Source organism: Vanessa tameamea, chromosome 14, assembly GCF_037043105.1.
Source record: "Vanessa tameamea isolate UH-Manoa-2023 chromosome 14, ilVanTame1 primary haplotype, whole genome shotgun sequence".
NCBI classification, from domain to species: domain Eukaryota; kingdom Metazoa; phylum Arthropoda; class Insecta; order Lepidoptera; family Nymphalidae; genus Vanessa; species Vanessa tameamea.
Window position 1 is genome coordinate 8,534,123 of NC_087322.1, and position 26,516 is coordinate 8,560,638.

The following is a 26,516-nucleotide window of genomic DNA, read 5'->3' on the forward strand; positions in this document are numbered from 1 at the left end:
TATATCGCGGATACGAATGCAGGCAAGAATTATTGCAATTTCTTATTAAAATTGATCTCGTGCTTGGCTCTAAAGAAATATATTGCCAGGAAACCTGCATGTGTCGGTTTTCATTCTGTGCATATATTTATCAACCTGATGTTGACCAGCGTTGTGTAATAAGCTCTTTTTTTTAACAAGAGGGGCCTTACCTCAGTCCTTACCTTCAGTATTAGCTAATATGTATATGTAATTATATTGTAAAAAAATTACAGATGTCGTCGGAAAATTTACCGAGCTATGACGTCATAATCCTCGATGAAATCCACGAGAGACATTTAATGGGAGATTTTTTGCTGGGTGTCCTCAAGTGCTTGATACACTCCCGTAATGACATCAAGCTAGTACTCATGTCAGCGACGATCAATATTAAACTTTTCGAGGATTATTTCTCAGCCGAATCGGCTGTCGTTATTCAAGTAGGTATTCTTATGTATGCGTGTATGGACTGAACTTCTCCTAAACATTTAGATCAATGCCGATAACAATAATATTACTTTTTGAGTAAGTTCATGTATGATTTAGATTGGACCCGGTAGGTAGGAGCAGCTCGTTTTATGTATATAAAAATAATCTTTGAACGGATGAAATTATATAATCAACTACAATTTTTATAATTAATCTATTCATCTTGCATGGAAATGAACAAATGCTATAACGATATTTTTTAATGAATCTTTTGATTTTATAACAAAACCTTAAATTTATTAATTGATAAACTTCGTAATATCTGTAATACGATTTTACAATATTATAAAAAAAACTTAACCACAAAAAAGGTTTTTGATTTTAATAAATCAGAAACGAATTGTTATCTACTACTGTAAGTCTTTATTTTGCGAGTTCTTATGATGGCGGACGAAAATGTACAATGAATGTCACATTTCAGGTACCGGGTCGGCTGTTTCCTATAGAACTGAAGTATAAACCTATTTTGATAGAAGATAAACCTACTAGAGATGACCGACTCGATCCACAGCCCTATGTACAGATCATGCAATTAATAGACAGCAAATACCCAAGTAAAGCATATTTTTAAATTAATTCCTTATTTACGTATATTTTTTTTAAATCTAAGTACATATAAACAGGCAAAGACACCATTCAGTACTCTTTTATACTCTGTCTATTAACGGATTTTTTTTTTTTTCGTTTGATAGCTAATGTGCATATCATGATAAAAAAAATGGAAATAAGAGCACATATACGATTTTTTTCGAAAGATATGAATTCGTTTTTAATTATGGAAACATTTACGACCATTAGGCGACCATTAGTAATCTTTATGCTCTCTAACACTAAAACGAATCAGATACAGGACTTACAAAAGAGCCATGACGTGCAATAGGCGTATTTGTCGCTAAAGCAACAATCAGACTAGGTTTTGTATATACCCATATTAAAGTCTAATTTATGATAATTGGTCGACGCCTTATTTGATTGACGGCCTTTGTGCAAGTCATTTTGGGTAGATCCACTTATATAGTCCACCACCACGGTTTGAAGGGTGAGTGAGCCAGTGTAATTTCAAGCACAAGAGACACCAGAACTTAGTTCCCAAAATTAGTGGTGCATTGGCATTGTAAGAAATGATTTCATACGGCGCCGTTGTCAGCGCAGTGGTGACCACTTACCATCTGGTGGTCATACCAATCCACCTAAAAAATATCCCAATTAAAAAATATCATTTCATGAGTCATCGAATCACGTAGTTTTGCCCCTTGTATTCATGGACACAGCTAAGTTTTTCTGCAAGAATGGAAAAGATTCCTAACCTCGTAGTCTAGTCCACCCAGAAGTCATATAAAAATATTATGGTCAGCGTTAAATGAAAACATCGCGAGGATACTTGATTGTATCTGATGAAAAAAACTACATATGTATTTACCGTTGCGCGTTGGAAAAGTTTGACTCACACTTTGAGCTGGAGCCTCCTCTCCTTCAAAAGGAGGAGAAGCCCTAGCCCAGAAGTGGGTCACTTTAGTCTATTATTAATAGATATATTTCCGGTCTTTCAGATGGCGAAAGAGGTGATCTTCTCATTTTCATGTCTGGAGTAAAGGAAATAACAGCGATATGTGACGCCGCTCAGCAGTATAACGAAAAAGCCAAGAGTTGGATCATTTTACCCTTACACAGTGCATTGTCACTCGCTGAACAAGATAAGGTATTCTTGGTACTTTTTTTTTTTAATTGAAAGGCAAACTGTCATATGGCTCATCTGATGGTGAGTCATCGCACACTGACATGGTACTGTAGGAAATGTAATTGTAGCGATAGAAAAAGCGTTATGATCAAGCAGGTATTAGGCATATGGACAGTTAGTAGTTTATTACATAATTAATTATATTATCTAAGTACTAATAACTCACTTAAGAATAAGATATGGTCATAATCCACAAAATCCACACCAAAATCCAGTACCCCTTCGTGCGAGTACCAGCAATAAAGTTTTAATTCAAATGCAAATATTTATAGTTTTATATATTTTGTTCTTAATACAGTTAAAAATTAAATGTATTTAATGACTTTTTACGGCATTCTAGGTTTTCGACTACCCGCCAGAGGGCGTTCGGAAATGTATTGTATCAACGAACATCGCGGAAACCTCCGTCACAATAGACGGGATAAGATTCGTCGTTGACTCCGGAAAGGTGTGCATATCCACACTATGATAATGTAGTATAAAGTCGGAAGAGATCGCTTTACATTATGATTTATCACTCAATCCAGCATGAATACGTATTTTAATGCCATAATAGCTCTAAAATGTCGCACTGGTGTGCCAAGGTCTCTTCTCTTTTCAAGGAGGAAGTTTGTATCATTTTACGATCTAACTGTTTCTGCAAAATGTTTTAAGATAATTTATGACAAATGTAGATTATTTTTAAAAGGTAAAAGAGATGAGCTACGATTCATCAACGAAAATGCAGAGGCTGAAAGAGTTTTGGATATCAAAGGCAAGTGCTGATCAGAGGAAGGGGAGAGCTGGGCGAACAGGTATCGTTATTTAAAGTTGTATTAATTTAGTTCAATAATCTTGATTTCCGACTATACGCCTCCCGCAATTCCCCTTTTTATTAAAAAAGTAAAGTTTTATAATCTGTTTGAAAATTATCTAGTATTCTGTTTAAGTTAGACTGACGTCCTATAGAAACTGAAGGTGTATAAATTTTGATACCTGAACTGCATAAGTGAATTAAAACTCAAGATTCTTCTGTGATATAGATTAAAATGTCGGGCGGTGCTATATTTTCAAGTGTTTTCACAAATGTGCAAATCAAAATATTGCCATTGATTAACTGTGAATCCGAGTGGATAAAACTTTTCATGGCTGATTCAGTTTTTAATCATTAAGCAACTGCTGCTGATGATGATGCTGATGACAGTAACAGAAAATACCTTTCAGAAACTTGCTTACTAGAGTACCTTGTCAGTGAGCCAGTGTAACTATAGGCACAAGGGACATAACATCTTAGTTCCAGTTCCAGTTAGTAAGCAATGTAAGGAATGGTTAATATTTCTTACAGCGCCATTGTATATGGGCGGTGGTGATCGCATACCATCAGGTGGCCCATTTGCTCGTCGGCCAATCTATCCCAAAAAAAAAACTTTCCGTTTGTGACATAAACGAGCTGGTTATATCCAGGTCCTGGAGTCTGTTACCGCATATATTCTGAAGAGCAGTACTCGGATTTGGAAGCGTTCAGTACCCCTGAAGTGTCGAGAGTGCCGCTCGCGTCGCTGCTGCTGTTGATGAGTTCGCTCGGCGTTAATGACGTCAGAAGGTTCCCGTTTATTGATTCGCCGCCGGAGGAGGCCATTGAGGACGCGCTCTTAGAACTTAAACAACATGTAAGTAACATGTTTAAATAAGATTATTATATATATACTTTATAGATCTATTCATTCGATGAGAAATTTAATCTAATTTTTATTTTTATGCTGTCACTACTCATAGTAGTCTTCGCACGCACTCTAAGACATAATGTAACACAAGCATTATAATAATATAGTAAATTGAACCATTTTGATTTGTGGACCCCCTCAGGGTAAAAGCCTCCTCCAAAGAATTCCATTTATTTCTGTTTTTGGCAGAAGTCATCCAGTCCTTTCGTATGTAGGACACAAGCATTACTCATAATAATTAATGTATTTAATAATTTAAATGAATAGATTTCGATTTCGTATTTGAGTCACGGCATATAGATGTCGATGCAGTCATGCAGTGCAATGTCTAAGACTACAACCAATTATTAAATAAAAAAATCGACCAAGTGCGAGTGGATCGCGCACGAAATGTTCCGGCCATTATCTATAAAAAAAAAATTGTGTTTTTAGTATTTTTTGATGTAGCGGTAACAGAAATACATTATCTGTGAAAATTTCAAGTGTCTAACTGCCACGGTTAAGCCTGGTGACAGAGACAGATGGACAGACGGACGGACAGCGGATTCTTATTAATATGGTCCACCAGTTGGCTACGGAACCCTAAAAACAAAAAACAACATTAAAATTTCCATTCGTACTTCCAAATATCGAGAGGAAGTCTATTAGTCGCCTTTACTTCATCTAATCAAACTATAAAACATAGCACTTATAGAGTATTGATTTCTCACGACCAAAACGCCGTAAGCACCGAGATTTTCAAGGCACTTACGCTTTTCGTTCAACGTAGTGTAACAACGTGTGTATGTAGATATTCGAAAGATAGAAGGATGGCGTAGACTTTAACTTTGTTTATTGTATTATTCGTATTACAATAATATATTCTAGGTATTTAATCAATCGTACAATAAATAATTTTACTTATTAGACTACCTACTGAATTGTTGTTTAAGTCTAGGTTCATACTTTGATTCGGATTTTCTAATTCTTAGCGCCGCTCTGTATGCCCACATTAGTACGGTCAAGCCACACTTAAGTCAGGTGACCGGCCTGCGGTTCAGATCGGTCGAATCAGAGTTCAGAGTAATTGTTCGGAACGCCGTATCTAGTGTCTGTCATAAATGCACTCGTGCGTCCAGGGCGCGCTGTCGTCCAACGAGAAGCTGACGGCGCTGGGCGCGGCGCTGGCCAAGCTGCCGGTGGAGGTGTCGCTGGCCAAGGCGCTGGTGGCGGGCGCGGCCACGCTGCCGGCAGACCGGCTGTCCGCGGCGCTGGCGCTGGCCGCCGCGCTCGGCCTGCGCTCCGTGTACACCGCGCGCGCGCATCGCGACTTCGACTGCGAGGTACCGCCCCTCGCCCTCTCCTGTGTCGTGGCACTCGTGCTCGTAACTGTCCCCCTGCACTCTTCAAAATCCGACCATAGAAAAAAAACTTATTGATTTGTGGCGGTTGAACAATCGATGAGTGAGTATTGATGATTGAATATTAGGTGTTCACCCCAAGCCACCACCGGTAAAAGTTGTGATGATAAGCGGTCACCTTAAATAGACATTGACTCCATAAGAAATATTATCCATTCCTTACATCACAAATGCACCTGCCTCCCAACCTCCCGGGAACTGAGATATGATGCCCTTTGTGCATGTAATTACACTGGCTCACTCACCCTTCATGCCGGATCCCAACAATACTAAGTATTGCTGTTTGGCGGTAGAATATATGATGAGTGGGTGTTACATACACACGGGCACCATAATAGTTGTATATCTTATATGCTATAAGTATTGATAACATTCAAATTTATCACATGCGTTGGTGAATCTTTTTATGGCATAATTTGACGTTAGTAACTTTACCAATTTACGAGTGTCTCGTCATAATTAAAAAGCAGTTAGACAAAAAATGTTGTTTCTATTATATATATTGGTAAAATAATTAGGTAAAAAAATCCCTGCCCTTTGAGCAGTTTTGACCCCGACGTGATTTGAACACGCAACCTTCTGATCTGGAGTCAGACGCGCTACCGTTGCGCCACGGAGTCGATGCTCTATACCGTGAAATGTCTAAACGTAATAGAATTTTCTTTAATAAACTACAAGCGTTATGTATTATTTATTATAGAATGTTAATTTCACAGGCAAAGATCAAATTTATTTATTGAGAAATTTTCTTCTTAATCATTAATTATTCTATGAGTTGTTGCTTTTTCGTTGACTATAAATAAGTAGAGGTATTCCCATTAAGAGGTAATAGGGGTGACTATTTCTCACCCCTATTGGTAATTTTAACCATTGTATACAAAAATCGCATCAAATATGATGCCGGATATTTTGACTAGTTTTCGCTTACGCTATAGGGGAAGTCACTTCGAGCAAGAACTTATTAGGCTAAATTATAAGGAAGAAATGAATTAAATCCAATCTTGATTTTTTAAAACCATTGCTATTAATATTAACTTTGACTTCATATAAAAGGCGGCTAAACAAGAGTTTAGGTGTTTTGACTTCGATAATATAAGATTGCTTCAAATACTAGTTTAACATTTTAGATGATTTTTAATCTATAAAAAAAAAAAAAAACTTTATTTCATAATAACTCTAGTCAAAATTTCGTCTCAATTTTATTTGTTTATATGTTATAAAATGAATTTCAAAAGTAACATAAAGTTCCTCGTCGTGAACTCAATATATTGCATATTCCAAACTGGCAATACCTTCCCTAGAACTGATAATGAATACGGCGGTGAAAAATTATTTTTGAAATCTTTCCTGACGTTTGCTTTTAATTATAAAAAGTTGACAATGTTATGGAAAGTGAAGTGAAATAATATTTTAAAAATAAACCTAAAGAGTTAATATTAAAAGTTCTTATAACTTTGTGTTTAGTTATTTCGCTACATAGAGCATCGACTCCGTGGCGCAACGGTAGCGCGTCTGACTCCAGATCAGAAGGTTGCGTGTTCAAATCACGTCGGGGTCAAAAGTCAATATTCATTTTACTTCCTTTTTTCTATTATAATATAATTTGACATGGAGGTTACGATTATTTACTTGTTTGGTATATATTTGTTTTCATATATGTTAGTTTTCATGTTTTGGCTGATTGCAACAAAATACAACAGAAATTATTATGTTTACAATATAAATTTGAATTTGTTTTTCTATTAACGAACTTCAGTCAATATATTTCATAAGTTTAAGTTTCTTGCGGATACTTCGGAATTAGGCCTAACTGTCCCGTGTATGATGATCTATATAAATTTATCAAACACTTCATTATTAAATACAGTCTGTTAAAACATACTATAGTATTCATTACATTAAGATAAGATTAATAATAAAGCTCTTAATCGGCTTTGTTTATACAGAGTACTGATAGTAAATGATTTTTTAATCAATGCATTATTTAGATTATCATATTAGTTTTTCTGTTAACTTTAAAAACATTTTTTTGATGTACATAGTCAGCCTCGTTATGAGTAACAAAGACGAATAAGGACCAAAGAGTGATCCTTGTGAAACGCTTATTTCTAATAAAGATGTATTCCGAAGATTGTACTTCATTTATGAAATTTACTTAAATTTACTGCATCAACATCGATACTGTAATTCGTAGTACACAGTCGCACTGATGAAATTTAATTGGGTGGTAGATATAGTCTCAGTTGGCCTCTCCAATGGCAACTCTCTATACCCCGGTACTGGCACAGACCGCCCGGCGCGCCGACGAGTCGGACCACGGCGACCCGGTGTCGCTGCTGTCGCTGTACAGCGCGTGGCTGCGCGAGAAGGCGCGCGGCGGCGGGCGCGCGTGGTGCCGGCGGCGCGGCCTCGAGGAGCAGCGCCTCTACGAGCTCACCAAGCTCGCGGCGCAGCTCGACAGCCTGCTGCAGGTGGCGCTCGTTCCGACTCCCTGATGGGAGATGGAAATTATGAAAAGAGTTTCAAGCGACTGCTGACTTTGAAGCGTCAATAGCGCAATGGTTTACGGACTGCCTTTCGATGTAAAAAGTCGCAGGTTCAATGCTGCCCCTTGAGCTATTTTCGACCCCGCTCTGATCACAAGCGTAGAGCTTTATCGGAGGGGTAAATAGGAATATTAGTAATTCCTTTAAGTAGGGAATTAGTGTGGCAGAACTGGTCATAAGTTTACATTTATTTCAACTCTGTAACACGACCATTCAAAATCGCTTCTATGATCCTATTTGATTAAAGAGTATTTTGATTATTTCGTTGACAAAGGGCAGTATGGTAATGTTACAATTGCAAATAAACATTTTAATACTTATCATAATCGTACTTGCCAATTAAGACTTTCTAATGCTTCCAAACAATTAAATCTTAATGTACTATTGATGTTGCGGGTAGTTCTAAAACTTATGCTAGAGTTAAAACAGTTTCACATCTGATTATTTTATTCGTACTACTTGAACCAATCGAATAAAATTTCAAATAATGAATGAAATTTAGATTTTCGTTGAAAATGAGATACGACATTAAGCCATGGTAAATTTATATTATAAAAATTATTTGCAGGACAATAACCTAACGGAGACTCCCGAACCGGAAACAATGTCGTCAGCGGAGAGAGCGCTACGTCACGGGCAGATGAAACAGTTGAAAGACATGAGAAGGTATTACAAGGTTTTATTATTTTACATCATCGTTACGAACGGTCAGATAACAATCAATCAGTATAGTGTAAGATTTTACTCCTAGTTTATTACACGACCCCCCCCCCCCCCCATATATATATATGTGTGCTTTAAATATTAATCGTCCCTTACATCCGCAATGCTCTATCAACCTTGAGATCGAAGATGATCTCCCTTATGCCTGTAGTTACACTGGCACAGTCACCCTTCAAGTCGGATTTTTTTTTTATTGCAGGCAATACAAACAAAAAGCGGCTGAAGAATCCAAACGTCGTAAGCGTCTCAAAGTCGACTCGTGGGAGATAATAGACGACAAAGACGAGGACGATGCTGTGGACATTCGCGACATAGAGTTCCGCATGACCAACGACGCGGGCAGGATACGGGCCTTGATCAACGGCTCCAGTACGAACAGTGGACGAGATCTTATCATGTTAAAGGTGAAAGGGAATTGTATTTATTTATCATCTCTTTCGTATACTAGCTTCTCCACGCATTTTCACCCACGATAAACGTACATTAAACTGTTAGATCGTGAAATTAATGCGTTCATGCAGGCTCTGCTGCTTTGTTATATTCGTATAGGTGGCATGGATTGCTTGGTTGGTCTAGTGGCTAGATGTAGGCCACCGATCCCGAGGTTCTGGATGCAAATCCCGTTTGAGCCGTTAAAAAGTTATTCGCCTTTTCTGTCAATCAATTCTCAGTCACAGGCCGGAGTCTGGAATTTGTAGGAAGTGTGTAGACTTCCGTGTCGTTGAAAGGACGTAAAGCCGTTAGACCTGCGCCTGAATTCCTACCGCTGGTTTTTGATTTGTCGTCCAATCGGATTCTAAGAGTGAGGTAATAGGGAGGGCCTGGGAGACCTCTGTTTGCGCTTATTTTGGTCGCTGTGATCAAAATTTTGATCGGTCAGGTTGACATCAAAATATATCGTTGACAACTTATGCCTCAAGTGCTTCAAACAAAGCATCCAAAACCATGTCTGATCTGAAGTGACCATATGATTCGTAATAAATAATCACCTGTTGTTGGAAAAAATATTTATAAATTTTAGCGGTCCCCCGACGCGACGACGAAGCTTTGCAAATAAATATATTTAAACTTAAATAATATATGTGACGATAATAATTATAATGGGTTTAAAGTATTATTTGTTAGTATTTAGACTTTATTCTTAGTGTCGGGGGGGTTTATAAAATTTTTAATTTAACTTTTATTTTGTACTTTTTAAAGGGAGTATAAATATTAGGAAGGTATTTATAGTAACTTAGTTAGGTACTAGTACTATATACACTGTAAATATACATATTTTTATAAATATATTGGTAATTGAGCCTAATTGATTCAATTTAATTACCAACCTTAGAAATCGAAACCTTACCTTAACATGTCATATTTCAAGTTATGTTTACCTTACCATGTTCTTTCCATATCATTGAAGTAATACCAAATTTCGAATGGATAGGCGGTGGAAGGCAGTCAGATACCCTCATCAACTATCAAGGAGATGATGATCTTCAAGCGGCTTAACAGATTTTCATGAAACATGGCTAAGAACACTCGGGATAAAATTATCTATTACACAAAAAAAACTAAACAAAAATCAGTTCATACGTTTGGGAGGTGCGATACCTCAGACAGATACACAGACACGTTAAACTTGTAAGCCCTCGCTTTTTGCGTCGGGGGTTAAAAACAAAAGTAACGTGGATTCTCTGTCTTAGTTTCGTACCCAAATATTTTTTAAACGAGGATAACAACTCTAGTTATATGAGCTATATTTTGTTTATATATTATATTTTTTATATATAATTCCAGTTGATACTCTGCAGAGCTTTGTACCCACAAGTCGCGGTAACAGACGAATACAATCATTGCAAGGTACGGACTAAAAAGATATTTCTTTAAATCAATATTAGACATTAAATGTTAAAGATCAATTTATGTATTTGTATTAATATAATTGTCACCGTCCGAAAATTTGGTAAACAAATCATTTAAAATATTATGGGTTTCGGGTGGTACCATCAGATATTCTGTCGTTGAAAACAAAACTGTGTTCTAGAGTAAACGGTAAGTAATCAAGTGACATAAAATTCTAACTCGTAGATAACATATTTACGAAATTATTTACACAGGTTGATGTAAGTAAGTATTGTTGCAAGTCTACCGCCATTACAAACAGCACTTCATTTCGTTTTAAGCATGTTCTTGTCATTGTTACAGATAAAAAATACGTAACATGGCAGATTGTATTATTGACAACACATTGAAAACTTTTGGATAAAATAATACTTGCAACCATTCGACCTTGAGATGTTTCATAATAAATTCGATAATAACTTCGCCGGAATTTAGAACGCAATTTTGTTACTAATCCATAAGTAATACCATTAATCATTCCAATGGTATCACGTCAATTCAAAGAAGTAAAAGTTGTTTAGGCAAATGTTTTATACAAAAATAATTACTTCGTTCCAGTCCGTATCCGAACAGCTGTTCCACACATGGAGTAAACCGTTCGTGTTTCTGCACCCCACGTCCATCTTCGGCAAGAATCCGAAACTTCTGCAACTCACTGAAGCGGACATACAGACCGAATTACCGAACGGTTATAGAAATAGGCTACCGTTATCAGCCAAACATCAGATACTGTGTTACTTGTAAGTTATTGATTTAACTCATTGTTAATATTTTTACAAATCTTATTATTTTAAACTAGTATATTATTTATTTTATTTATAAAGTTTATTGCATTAGAACAATTGCATAGCAGGTGAACTTAACGCTTCTGAAATCTCTACCAGTTCACCTCTACGTAGATTATTCCAATCTAAGATTTGAGATTTCCATTCGATTTTCTAATAGCTCAGGTTATGTAATGCTACTAAATATAAAACTACTAACAGTTCTTGATTAATTTAATTTTATTTATAATTCAACTGTATTCCACTCAACTGCTTATATCCACTTTAATTTTACTTCAAAAGTTCCGATAGCAGTTTCGTCGGATTTTCAAAACGCAATTTTGTCGAAAATCCATGATGAATTTCATAGATTATTCAAATTCTTGACCAATGATATCGCGTCAGTATGATCTCAAATGTTGTTTTATATAGTATTTGTCCTGTTGTGGTTGGAATATACTTTAGGTGGCTAAGTGGACTTTTAACAATCGTTTAAAACGAAAAATTCAAAGATGATATTTGTGAAATATAGCATATTTATATCATAACAAATGATATTTTCTGCCTACATCATTGAAAAGTTTGAGTAGTGCATACAAGGGCGGAGTGAGTAGTTTAAACAAATATTTTTAACTTATTCAAAAACACATTAATAATAATAACTTCATATGATATTGATTAATTCAATTTCAGATCGCTGTTAGAGACGACGAAACCATACATAGTTAATTCGATGCGAATGCCAGCTGCCCAAACGTTGCTGCTCCTATCACATTCAATAGACACCAATATTGGTTTCACAAGGTATTAAGAACTTTATAAATTACATTATATAAATCACTTTATTCATTTGAACTTAGCATTGGTACAGAACGTCTTATAGGTATGTCGAAGGACATATATTTTTCTTGAGACATGAGGGTACTGTGTGCCTAGTGGCTATTGACGACCTCCGTGGTCGAGTGGTTTGTACACCGGTTTTCATGGGTACGCCACTCCGAGGTCCCGGGTTCGATTCCCGGCCGAGACGACGTAGAAAAAGTTCATTAGTTTTCTATGTTGTCTTGGGTCTGGGTGTTTGGGGTACCGTCGTTACTTCTGATTTTCCAAAGCACAAGTGCTTTAGCTACTTACATTGGGATCAGAGTAATGTATGTGATGTGGTCCAATATTTATTTATTTATTATTATTATTTATTCGTGCGATGAGTGGTATTAATCAGCTTCAAGACAATCTTGGTACACTTGTAGCAGGTTGGTACCATCGACACGCTATATGTGACGTAGTAGCCAGTTGTAGGCAACGTCCGCTAGATGGCGCGTTTCAGTATTAACATATTGTGAACTTATTATATACATATATGTATATGTTACTGTAAAAGCTCGAACTACGGTAAATCTTAAGATTTTCCAGTAAAACCTAAGATTTACCGATTATGAATGGTAAATGTCCATAAAACTTTGGGATTCGAACTTTTACCTTCATTCACTTGGTAAATCTTAGGATTTACATGTTAGATTAGGTTTAGTTGGAATGGTAAAAGTCCGAAAAAGTCGTCCCTTTATAATAAATACCTATATTTATCAACTCATGTCGGTAAATCTTAGGTTTTACTGGAAAATCTTAAGATTTACCTTACTTCGAGCTTTTACAGTAACATATATATATATTTCTCTAGTTTAGTCATCATTATCTATTTATTTGTCATTCGTAGGCTTCAAAATCTTGTTCTTGGTTTGTATCTTGGTTCAGTTGTTAAGACATGACACAATATAGTGTAACAAACAAACATGACAAATAAACAAACTTACTTATTCCTTTAGTTCAGATTGACATCATTTGAGTTGAATGACCCTTTGCCTTAGTGGCCAATACATTTATTTTTCTAATAAGAGAATTACAGTTGCGGACTTAGGATTGCCGTTTGGGCACCTAGTTGAGGTATTTGTAAAGTGAACTTAACACAACACTATTTTTTAACCAGTGTAATTGCTATAAATTAATAAGAATAATGATGATTACCTTTATTTTCAACTAACTACCCGTCCTGGCTTCACAGGAGTACAATAATGGCTTAAAGACCACCTTTAGATCGAAGAACAGATATTTAAAAAAAAACATTCTTGTTTAGTCAATAGGAAAATTCAATTTCTCGGCTTTTCTCTAATATAATATGCATGTATTATACATATAAATTTGCCTCTTAAAATACTATGTTTATTGATGTATGTTAGTATTAAAATCTAAAGAAAAATCTTAAGTACAGACGGCGGGAAACGACTTTTTTATAACATATAGAAATTTGTCACCGAAGAACTCTTCTTGAAGGGTCTCTTCAGGGCTCAGCACAATATATAATGCTTTGATATTACAACAATTTATTTAAAATTGTAACCGATAATATTAATAAATTTCAGAATACTTTGTGACTCTTGGTTGTTATTGGAGTTTCCGTATCCCGAAACCGGATTGAGTTTATTAATGAAAGCCGTTAAATTAAGACAACGTTGGGACGCACTTATTAACAGGCGACTTCAAGGTACAGTATCTATAGCACATTCCAAGCGAAGAAATACATATAAACAAACCTTAGACATACATTTTCAACGATATTTGTTAATAGCTCTCTTATATTATGTACTTACTACAAATAGCAGTAGTTTAATATATATATTTATTTATAATAATACAATATTATTCTATTTACTTACTTATATACACTTTTTTTTCCAAATTTACGATAACTTTGTCAACAAACAAGTGGAGTTAATGCATGTTGACTTCCAGGCAGGATATATTACATATGTACATATATAATTGTATTTAACTGAACTTAAACATGACGGTATTTTTAGATGTTGAAAGAGAGTAACTACTTAGTTTCTTGCCGGTTCTTCTCTGTAGAATCTACATTCCGAACCGGTGGTAGCTTTACTTGATATAGTTTGTTGAATGACGATCCAAAAGTGCTTGTAAAAGCCTACTTCAAATAAAGTTTATTTTGATTTGATTTGAAACATTCAAGGTGTAAATGTGTGTGTATGTGTGTGCATCCTGAGGTTGGAATAAATGTCCCTAATATTTTAATTAATTTATTTTTAATTTTTCATATAAAAAAGATATATTATTATTGCACTTCATTTATTGCACAAGTCTAAAATACTAGTTACATTGTTGATATTAGTTGAGACTCCAAAGCTCCTTTCTCAATTTACCAAAAAAAAAAAAATTCGTAAAAGATTTGACTAGATTCAATTTAATTTTAATTTCTATAATAAACGGATTTAATGAAAAATAGAAAGAACCGCTTTTTTAAGTATTTTTTTACATAATAATATTACGAAAATTATATACATATTAGATATTTCACGGTATAGAGTATCGACTCCGTGGCGCAACGGTAGCGCGTCTGACTCCAGATCAGAAGGTTGCGTGTTCAAATCACGTCGGGGTCAAGTAAAGAGTCATTTCACCCACTTTTTATTTCGCTTTCTTTTTAAATTATAATTTTTTCATGGATTATTTTATTAAAATTTTCAGATGCAAATCCTAGCAAGTCCGTTGAAAGTGAACTTCAAAAATCAAATCAAACTAAATCATCATACGAAGAAGAACAGTACGAATTATCATGTGATATAAGTACTTATATAAACAGTGATATATATTATACGATAAAAAGATGCCTGCCTGGAGACCTCAAAGTAATATATGTGGGTGCGGACGAGGTACACCCGAGTATAGACCCTAATCCCTTCGATCAGGGGTTCGAATGCCGTGCACACGAGAAGAAGGGCGGTGTGTATGTGACGGATAATATTGTTTTTAATTGGTAAGTGATTGAAATGATTTTAGTTAATTACCAAAGAATCATCAAGGTGCCCACAAAAAAGTTACGCATTAACTATTCTCCATATTCCGCTGTGTGGAATTCACGGCTGTCAATACAAGGACGCGTAATAAATATTAATTATTATATTGTATGTAGGGATAAGAGTAATATTAAATATACATAAGTAGTTGTCGATATGTTTTTAAATGATGAATAAGAATTTATAATAAGAAACAAAAAAAGACTGAAAAAAGGTATGGCCTAAGTCTCTGAAGAAAAATTAATAAAAAGAAAAAACAAAATAGAAACAATTACTATCAGATGGCGCACTTGCTCACTTGCAAAAGTAATACTAATACTTCACAAAACTTATGTAATAATATTTTCAGCGTTGTAGATACGGACTGGAGCTACCAGAGTTATCAAGAAACCTACAGCATTCCATGGACCTGTCCAAATTGCGAAATATCAGTCTGTTTATCACCTCTAGAAAGGATACAGCATAAGGAGTTCACATGCTCTTCTAGAACCGAAAAGAAGGAAGTGCAGACGAAGGTGATAAGGGATAATAAACCTAACACCAAGGAATATGAGTGTGAAAATTGTAAAAGGACATTATATTTAACGCCTGTTGAAATATTGAAGCACAAAAATGCATGTAAATAAAAATGCTATTAAAAAAGGAAATCGGTGTTTACTTTATTTATAAATAGCCTAAAATAAAATGTATAATTGTTGACCGTGAGTCGTGTTATCTTGAGAACCATCTTACAGTTATTTGATGAATGATTTTTTATTATTATTATAGGCAACGTCGCATATCACATTGTGACATTGTATTTATATTTCATAATCTCACTTTCAATCACAATAAAAAATAATTATCTAAAAGATAATATTATTTATTTATTATAAATAAATATTTTTTAGTTGTTGTCTGTGTTTTAATGTTTTTATTTCTTTTTATATATATATTTTAAAAGCAGAGCATTGATTATGCCAATGATTTTTCAAATAGTTTTAAGCTTTTTTCTTTCCAATTTTTCTTTCCCACAAGTTTAACGGTAACTGTTATTAAGCTAATAAATTATAAAACTCCATGAAAATTATCTCTCCTATAATCTATTTCCGAACAGTCATTTTAACAACAAGTCGAACAACGCTTCTGAACGAAGACGAGTCACGAACTTGTACCATTGCGCTGATAAAATTAAAACTTTCAAAGTAGGTACATTATATTCTGTTTCTCTATGTTAGTGTTCCGTATCAAAGACTATTATATAATGTGCAGAGCTCTTACAATCTTTTTACTCGTTTTTAAACATTTTGATATTTAAACGAAATAAAATAAAAAGTAAAAATGTATTTATAAACCAAAATATTTTTTTACTTAAATTATTTATAATATGCATAATATAATATATTCTTACCCTAAACAGCTTTTAAATAATAGGACTTCCATTTAAATTTAATTTCTAATATTCAAAGTCCCATTATTTTCCATATGAAACGGATAAAATATTTTATATAGATAGTACTATCCTATTTCAATTTCATAATCTGTATATAAATTTCGAAAAAATGGAATCCCAATAAAAGGGCGCGAAAACCGCGCAAGATGGCGTGAAGGATCGTGCCGATTGTCCGCTGCGCTTACCACAGATAAACTGTGTTCCATTATTTGAGTCTAAACGTAATCGTGATTATGTTATTTGTGAACTTATTTATTTTTACAATTAACCCTCGGATCAAATATCTACTGAAATTGAAAGAAGCATTTTAGTGATATTCGGCATGAATTTGAGTTTGAAAAGTTCTTAATGGAATGAGTTTTAATTACTTAATTTATAACAGGAGATTATTTAACAGTACCAGTTGATACCTACGGTGTAATTCTGTAACGCTTATGATATGCCGAAAACCGACTTAAGTACAGTGATAATCTATTTGGATGTATTGTTTAAATATCGTAATTATTAGTCAATGTTGCTTATCATTTTCTGGCATTTCACGATCGTGCTCTCCGAGTTCTGAGTTTCGCGTTTGTTTTTACAGAATACCAATACTGATACGTTAAATTAAAGGTTTGCGTTTCAATGTTTCCGCCGTTGTGCCTTTGCAACTTTCGCGCACAACCTACACTAATGTTATCTTAACCCTTTTCTATCTTATATAGATCTGCAGTTACTACCGAAAATATTATTTAGCAGTCTAACTACATATTTACCTTGTAAAAAAATTATTCATAAAGAAATAATCCGTGGAGATAAAACTGTTATGTTTCGTGAAGTTTTTAAGCAACTTTTTTTCACGGTTTTGATAATAATATAATTTATTTTATCACCTTAGATTCTATTGCTCTTTAGTCCCTGGTCCCTATTAAGCAGTGCTTATTTGTATATATAGTAATTTTAATGAACTTGCCGGTATGTCTGCTCTGCTATGAGTTCCATAGTTGATATGAAGAGAAACTGCCTTCTGCAAAACCCATAGGAGCCACTTTCGTATCAAGGAATAATGGTATTTTTCTCAATGGGCTAGCAAAGCTATAGGGTACATATAGCTTCCGACGATGAAATATCGCAAGTAGCAAATGGGCGAAGGTGAAATTTTTATACTGCCACTGACTTATTAGAAAAAAGTAACTACTGAGCGCCTTGTCGGTTCTTCTCAGTGGAATCGATTTTCCGAACCGGCGGTAGCTTTCAATTTAATTCAACACTTTCAAACGATTCAAAAGTGCTTTTATGAGCCTACTTGAATAAGGAATATTTAGATTTTGAGAACAGATTTTGTAGCGTTTCCTGCGATTCTATTAAATATATGCATGTTTACGTCTATGTTCCTAGTATTGTATTGTTCCTAGATGTTGGTATATATTACCTATAGTTGCGAGAGAAATATTAACCTATGCCTAATTCTTCTTTGTTTTCTTTCAAAACATACCTTTAGTAAGTCTATTTCAAAAATAATCAGTCATTGTTAAAATTAATTAGCAGTTAGGTACTTACCTACATGGTTTTTATGCCCTAAGTTTGTACTTACATGTTTTAAAATTAGTTTAACTAGAATGTATCATTAAGGTAAATAGGAATTTTTAGCCTTTCTCGAAAGTACCTACTCGTAATTATTATCCCCATAAATATCCAGTTCACGCATAGCTATAGGTACTAATGACACATTACAAGAAAGCTTTTTTTCATAATACCTGCTTAAAGCAATTTCGTTATTAAAAGACAAAGCAATTTCATCCACAATTCTTACGTTAATAAGTCCCGTTCAACACACGCGCGCTCGTCATTAAGGCTCGCACACACGCATCGCATCGTGACCCGCCCGCCGGCTGCCGATGCCGGATTGCGATGCCCTTTTTAATTCGCACAATAACGCACCGTGCGTTGTACATATGACGCGTTTACACGAGGCGGTTTTTAAAATAAGAATAATTTAATTACTTGGTGGTAGGGTTTCGTGCAAGCCGGTCTGGGTAGGTTCCACACACTCATTCACATACTTATTCACGGCTAAAAGTATCCCAATATAAAAGTATTATTGTGTTCCATCATGACGGGCGAGTGAGCTATTGTAACTACAGGCATAATGGACCTAACATCTTAGTTCCCAAGGTTCGTGGCTTGTTGACGATGTAAGGGATGGTTAATATTTTAGCGATAGTGACCATTTACAATCAGGTGGTCCTAGGTCAGGTAGTTTGTCTACGTATTTAAAATAACAATATATTTTATTCCTTACGTGATGTTATATCACGATAATCCACATAGGTATTGTGGTGCATAAACACAGGTGCACTCTCTATTTTCCAACTCGATTAATCCGATAGACTTGCAATCTGATGCGTCCGGAACCAGTTCAAGCACAACGGCGTCCTTGTTATTCCTGTACTACCAACTTCCAAAATTGTCCTTAGAAAAACCAATATTTTTTATCGGTCCCGGCTCAGAGTTTGAATCCAGGACTTTAGGACCTACAGCTTTATAAACGAGCTACTAGACCAACGAAGCAGTCAAAACTCAATCAGTAAAAGTTGCACCTTCGATAAGTACGTATACAACGGAATGTAGTAGTGTAGTTCGACTCACTTTCGTCCAGCAGTCGTAAGAGATGCGCTGCGCCCCGCCCTCGCTCAGCCTGACATTAGAGGACCATTCGCCGTACGTATTCTGAGACCGATACTCTTTTTGCCTTTGTACTTTATTAAACGCACGCGATGCTTTGAAGATCGGAATTTTAATTTATTTGTGGGAAATATTAATGAATTTTAATTAGTTTTCATATTATAAGTTATTTGGTTTATTGATACCTACTCGGGATTTTAACCCAATATAGCAGTCATATAAGCTATCTATCTCTAAAATGACGACAATAAAAGTAAATCTTATGTCAAATTTCATATTAATGCATCGTGTAACTTACATGACCATAAAATGCAATTTTTATTATTTGTAACGATACTAAAAAAAATTGGTAATTTCATATGAAATATTAAAACAGTGTTAAAGGTGAATGTGATACGGTCAGTAATCATTCTCATGATCTTTGCTGCATCGATTGCACTGATTCACAAATTACAGCTGTCGATTAACGACTTCTCGTCACGTCATATTAACTCTGCAGGAAATACGTCTGTGACCAATATCGATATTAAGCCGTACTTAATACTAACTAAAAGCTAGCTTGTTGACTTCCAGGCAGGAGACATAACATACATATATAATTGTATTTAACTAACATGACTGTATTTTTAGTTATTGAAAAAGAGTAACTACTAAGTTTCTTGTCGGTTCTTCTTGGTAGAATCTACATTCCGAACCGGTCGTAGCTTTACTTTAAATAGTTTGTTAAATGACGATTCAAAAGTGCTTGTAAAAGCCTACTTGAATAAAGTATATTTTGATCTTGATTTTGACACAAATATTTGGAACGATGGTAAAGGTTCTATATTTATTTGATCTAGCAAAATGTCCGCCAACACTACACTGATAAAGACTATCCACTAGCATTATCATAGTCAATTTAAATATTATTATAAAAACTCTCTCGAAGTTTGAGAAACCTAAAACGTGAACATAAGATGTTTGGTAAATGGATTACAGAACTATTACTTCAATATCCACATAACAATTAAAGTGCTTATTAAAGTCCTCAGTCAACTTTGAAAGAGATATTACTAGTATAAGTGCATATGCGAGCAAACAAATATAAGCTCTGTGATTTAACAGTATGGAACAGCAACCTGATACGACGAGGGAGAGATATGGAGGAACAATTGCATTTGTTGACATAAAAACTGAACAAAGTTTTATTAATCCTCCGCGGAAGACAATTCACTAGTAGCGAGACATTAAATGTAACAATTATATTCTAGTTAATAAAAGGGCCGAGATGGCCCAGTGGTTAGAACGCGTGCATCTTAACCGATGATTTCGGGTTCAAACCCAGGCAGGCACCACTGAATTTTCATGTGCTTAATTTGTGTTTATAATTCATCTCGTGCTCGGCGGTGAAGGAAAACATCGTGAGGAAACCTGCATGTGTCTAATTTCAACGAAATTCTGCCACATGTGTATTCCACCAACCCGCATTGGAGCAGCGTGGTGGAATATGCTCCATACCTTCTCCTCAACGGGAGAGGAGGCCTTAGCCCAGCAGTGGGAAATTTACAGGCTGATTATGTATGTTATGTAATAAAAGGGTCCCCTAAAGTAGACAAGTGACAAAAATTGTATAACATGATTCTGAGTCAAATTGAAATTAACAGTTATCTTAAAACGTAGTCCTAATCCATTTTACTAGATAGTTGTAGGTAATTGCCGCCGTTATTACCAGTTATACTTTTTAGCGACCTTGTCAACCGAACGTTGCTTACTTACACGATAAAATCAAAGTCAACAGAATCGTGATTCGACTCCTAAGCAGTGGTTAACTTTTGACCTCCATCTTATCAATGTACCATTGTAAAATACATCTTAAGTTACCTTAATACAATGGCACAAGATTTATTTTTGCTTATTTTTGTTGCGATTAAAGTTTGTGAAGGTAACCTGTCAACCCGTCACCGTGTAGGAAGCAAAGCTAGGGCATCTGCTGTGTTGTTTAATGAAATTATTTCGTGGAGGCAAGCTTGTGTGTGACGGGAGCGATCGTAGGGTTAAACGAAGTCGTGGCTCAGAGAAAATTTAATATATAACTGACATTCATTTGCAATATGGCTGCCCCTTTATAATTAAATTATATTAACTGCCACCTGGCGCAGTGGTCAATTTTCTAGGGGAAGAATTTTGAGTTCAATTCTCGTGGCCTTTGTATTAGCAGTACAAACATTTGATCTGAACTTAATTTCGTTTCGCAATTAAAAACAAAATAGTCGTCAATATATTAAAAATTGTTTTCGTCAGTGTGATTATTGGGTAAAATGGAGCTCGTTTTACCAAATTATATTATTCAAAATGAGCCACCAGTAAACGCTATGTATTTCCACTATTGGTCTCCACACTTCTTCCTTTTACCAGCTCAATGATACGTACGAAATGATTTTATTGTCCTCTGTTACTCATAATGACAATACAGGTTAAAATCGATGTTCTAGATTTGTTTACATACTGATATACCTATTTGGTTATATTTTAACAAACCTTACAAAAAGTGTTTTGAAAAATTGTTTAGGTATACTTAAATGAAAACGGAAAGCATATATTTCTATAATTATTAGGTATATAGTAATATTTTATATGATATTAATATGATTAAATTTTATTTTGATGTAACAGGAAAAGTGACCGTTTATGAGAAAGTACAAAGAATAAAACACACATTAGGTACTTATATCTCGGGAAATAAGTAAACCCTGGGGAAAAGAAACATTAAAGCAATAACAACGCATTCGCCAACGGAGACTCGAGCGTCTTATATAATTAAAATTCTCAACAAACAGTGTCCATTATCTCAGCACCAGGTCCCGACACGGGCGGTCACGAGGTTTTTCAATTTACGCGCGACCGTCCCGTACTAACGTTACCGCTTGAAAGACGATCGCGAATCGCCAAGTGTGGAGACGACTTTAGCTATCCTCAAATTTGATTGGTTATTTTGGATAACATAATTTATTAGTAGATTTGTTTTTAATTCCACATTGTGTGGCCATTGTTTGCTGGATATTACTCATCAGATAATCTACCGTCAAACAGCAAATCTTAATATTTTTGTTCCAGTCAAAGGTGTGAGTGACTCCATGCAACTACAAGTGCGAGGGACATACCGAGGTTTGTGGTGCGTTGACGATGTACCTAAGGGATGGTATCATCTACTTATCATCAGGTAGCCTATTTTTCAGTGGGCCTTCCCACTTTATGGATATGTAAAAATAACAAGTTTATACATATAGGTATAATATAATTTTCAAAAGTACCAAAAATCAAACTAACTTAACTTGGTAGGACAAGCTCTAGCGACATTAAATTATTTAATACAGTATTATAGATGACAAAAAGGTATTATTTCAGAACTAAGCCTTTTATTAAATATTTAAGCATAATATCGACTCTACTACTCTGTGCTGCTGTTGTCGGTCGCACGGCAGTCGCGATGTATCGTCCAATAGAGCAGTAAATCGTGCTATATCTGTCGCGACCGCGTTGGTCTAGATATGCTCCCAGTCGCTCTATCTAAGCACATATTTTGGCTTAATGTAATATTATTATTAATTAAGAAATCGTTCAATTATCTTACTGGATTGTCCTCTACTTCTATATTTGCACTTGAAAATCTACTTGTTTTTACTTTTTTTTTGTTTCAGTAGACAAGGAAAAATATTATAAATTATTTATTTATAAATACACAGACTAATTTGAATTTTCTTTCGCGTGTTGTTATGATTATTTACTATTTAGTATTCGAATCAAATATGATTACATCAATAAACTGTAGGTATATAATTACTTATAGATGGTCTTAAATCGTGAAGCGTTGTCACGCCCTGCAATTTATGTACGACTGACAAGAAACTTAGTATACTAATAATCAGAACTAGTACTTATGTTCTTTTTTCGAAAACTACAAATACATTTTTTTATATACAATTGGAAAATAAAGTTACAAAAGGAACATATCAGTGGTCAGGTGGGTCTGGCTCTTAGGTCATAAGGAGAGTCACATTTTCTCGAATTACGAGGAAGGTGTTTTACGTAATTAATGCGTTTGTTATCGTACTGATAGTTAAAAGGTTATTAAAGTCGCCACGGACAATATAATAATTTGTAAAATAATGTTTAGTAATATGCAAAGGTTGCGATAAAGTACCTACATTGAAAGGATTGCTAAATATCGGGGTAGTAAATTAATAATAAATACGTAACATAGTTTTATTCCTAATAATATAATTTTATGTGTATATTGAGGCCAAGACTCCAATATTGGATGATAATTATATTTTAATCTATATTAAGAGATCATTATCAAAAGTAGTCTGCATTTGTCGGCTAGAACTTAATTAGGTTTTATGAATTAATGTACGTCATGTACAGACTTATATGCCTAATTTAATTGCTTTAACGTGTAAGTCCTGATGTAGTGCATGATGTGATATATTTGAAATATCAATAGCATATATGCATTTATTGTTATTATTATAATATAAATATATATATATATATACCAATGTTGTCATGCTGTTCACAACGAATGGATGGCCATTTTACGTCAGGATCCTTATAATTTATGTTTATAATTCATCTCGTCTTTGGCGATGAAGGAAGGCATCATCAAAACCTAGTCGTTTTATTTTCGTAATTATTCGTCTCTTCAAAGGAGAGGAGGTCCTAGTCCAGCAGTGATATTAACAGACTGTTCTTTTAAATATCAATATAAAGAAGATGTTCTAAATAAAGAATAAGAATTATTATCAACAATAACTCACGTTCAAATCATGAGTGTCCTTAAACAATGCAATTGTTTTGTTTTATATCATTTATTAAATTTGAAGGCCGATTTGATCAAGTATGTGTATTTGACGAGTAATTACAACTACTTTCAGTTTTGTATGTTTAAGTATAATTATCTACGTTTGAAGTTACGCTACCTAAGTAGATATACTTATAGCTTATATTACAAAAAAGACTATCTATGTATGCTTTTGAAAATTGACGTTTTATTTGTGTTGTATACTTTCACATTTGTGTGATCGTTTCTGACGTATGTACTGCCATTAATGAACAATAGACGCCGTACCAGTTGTATCGGATAGGTATATGTTCCACATAATTACAACGCATTCCGGGGTATTAGCTGGCTTGTCGGTATATAAAAATGCAATGAATATTGGACAACAAAATCACATATATTACTCTGATCCCAATGTAAGTAGATAAAGCACTTGTGTTATGGAAAATGAGACGTAACGACGGTAACACAAACACCCAGACCCAAGACAACATAGAAAACTAATGACCTTTTTTTACATCGACTCGGCCGGGAGTCGAACCTGGGACCTCGGAGTGGCGTACCCGTGAACTAAGAATCAAATGACTTTTTTTTTTAGATTTTTCTGTACTCTGATCAAGCTCAACATCAAATGTTTTTCTAAACCAAAAAAACCTATCATGATTTGAGGTGCAAGGCAATATTTTCGTAGCGTACACTCGCTATCTACACCTAAAGCTCTTTTGAGATTATCTAGCTCGGTTTTAGCATCTGTAGCACGGTCAGGTAAGATAAGGTAGACGTTTACAAGGTTTATAGGACGGCGGCACGCAACACTCGAGTTCCCATAGAATCGATACTGCGCCCGTAAGTAGACACCTCGTACTTACGTGTCCTTGTTGAGGTTATGTGGCATAAAATAAGAAATTGTAAAGAGGGTTCGTGCCTCTTAGATATTATTGAGTTCGACACTGTTACCAAAATAAAAGTTGACATGTATGTGTGTTTTTTCAATTACTTTTATAGGCACCGTTTAACATCTGTTAAATATTTATAATGGCAAGATTGCCATTATATAAAATGTAGATAATGAAATGAAATTAGTATTGTTTCTTTTATAGACTCTGTAACGCATGTCAGGAATTACCTAGTAGGTACTCTTCTGATTGTTCTATTACTACTTAGGTGTTGGTCTAGTTTATAAGTTTATAAGGTCTAGTTTAGAGGTTTTGGGTTCAAATACCGGGACGATTCATTTTAAAGTTATTAGTTCTTCTGACGATAGATAAGTAGCTTCGGAGAGCGTGTAAAGCCGTTGGTCCTTTGCCTTAAGTTTTTCCGGTTGTGTCCGATTGCTATCCCGTCCGATTATGTGTGAGTATACCTATGTTCGACACTTGAGCACAATAATATTTCCTTCTGGTCACAATAAAGATTACGATCAAATTCGGTCAAGACGAGATCATCATCTACTTACATAGGTATATATAACTATCTACTTATATAGGTATGTCTAACTCAAATAAGTATGTTTTTAAAACAGCTAGTGAGTTAGAGGTACTTATTATTATTGTCTGGTGGGTTTGCAGTAGTACGATAAAATTGATGATTTATAATAAATGTGCCAATCGTGCATTGTATCCAGTTTTGTAAAATAAATAATGAAAAATAAATATATATATATATTGTATTGAGTTTATGATAAATTGCTATTCATATAGCAAAAGGTCTTATGTAAAAAATACGCAAATTGCAGTGGAGTATAAAATTGAATAAATAGGTATCATCGTTCATTCAAAACAGCAAGAGGTAACCGTGTTCTGAAGACTTTAATAGATAGATGCGATTCTCTAATACCTAAGCATCACTCTATAAAATTGATAGGTTCGTTGACAAGTGGAAACTACAATCTAACCCTTCGAGGGGTGAATAAAAATAGTAGTCCATTTCCTTCCCCACGATTCGAACTAACATTTCAAATTTCATCTAAATCGGTTCAGCAGTTACGTTACGGACAAATGGATATGGATGGATATAGATGTAGGGGACGACCAAAGAAACAATGGAGGGATTGTTAGGTTAGAAAGAATGTTACTTGTGAAGACATACTGCGCCGACCCCAAGTAAAATTGGAATAAGGGCAGGAGGATGATGATGATGATGAGTTTAAGCGTAACGGACAGAGTAACTTTCGCGTTTAAAATATTAGTATAAATCTTGTTTTATTGACAGAGCACAACACGCATATATTAATTGTATCGAATGAAATGAAAAAAAGGAATTAAAATATGAACAACAATCAGTTGTTCCACATCGCAGACACGAGCTTAGTGCTAATACGATTTGTCAACTTGCGATTATATCCACTCGTACCAAACACCGAGACAAGATCGAATGTAACCTATATAAAAGGGGTTCCGCATTAAACCTTTTCGTTTAATATTTGCTTAAATTTTTACGTTTTGTCTAAGTTTGAAATCAC

At 34.8% G+C, this 26,516-nt stretch overlaps 1 protein-coding gene and 3 non-coding genes across 5 annotated transcripts in view; 3 read left to right on the plus strand and 1 right to left on the minus strand.

Annotated features, from left to right (window-relative positions):
* Positions 1-15,787, plus strand: part of LOC113398819 (probable ATP-dependent RNA helicase DHX34) — a 29,582-nt gene extending 13,795 nt beyond the window's left edge. The window contains exons 5-20 of one of the 2 annotated variants that reach the window (XM_026637753.2): positions 255-458; positions 929-1,061; positions 2,058-2,206; positions 2,586-2,693; positions 2,934-3,039; positions 3,689-3,894; positions 5,067-5,270; positions 7,637-7,819; positions 8,463-8,560; positions 8,817-9,021; positions 10,403-10,465; positions 11,066-11,247; positions 11,965-12,075; positions 13,689-13,810; positions 14,812-15,100; positions 15,490-15,787. In XM_026637753.2, coding sequence (XP_026493538.2) covers positions 255-458; positions 929-1,061; positions 2,058-2,206; positions 2,586-2,693; positions 2,934-3,039; positions 3,689-3,894; positions 5,067-5,270; positions 7,637-7,819; positions 8,463-8,560; positions 8,817-9,021; positions 10,403-10,465; positions 11,066-11,247; positions 11,965-12,075; positions 13,689-13,810; positions 14,812-15,100; positions 15,490-15,766 — 2,640 coding nt within the window. In that variant the 3' untranslated portion in view covers positions 15,767-15,787. The remainder of the gene's footprint in view (positions 1-254; positions 459-928; positions 1,062-2,057; positions 2,207-2,585; positions 2,694-2,933; positions 3,040-3,688; positions 3,895-5,066; positions 5,271-7,636; positions 7,820-8,462; positions 8,561-8,816; positions 9,022-10,402; positions 10,466-11,065; positions 11,248-11,964; positions 12,076-13,688; positions 13,811-14,811; positions 15,101-15,489) is intronic. The other variant, XM_064217020.1, reaches the window with a different exon arrangement.
* On the minus strand, positions 5,897-5,968 carry Trnaw-cca (transfer RNA tryptophan (anticodon CCA)). Its single transcript has one exon. It is a non-coding gene; the product is annotated as a tRNA-Trp (tRNA).
* Positions 6,835-6,906, plus strand: Trnaw-cca (transfer RNA tryptophan (anticodon CCA)). The gene has a single exon. It is a non-coding gene; the product is annotated as a tRNA-Trp (tRNA).
* Trnaw-cca (transfer RNA tryptophan (anticodon CCA)) lies at positions 14,655-14,726 on the plus strand. The gene has a single exon. It is a non-coding gene; the product is annotated as a tRNA-Trp (tRNA).
* Positions 15,788-26,516: the final 10,729 nt, after the last annotated feature.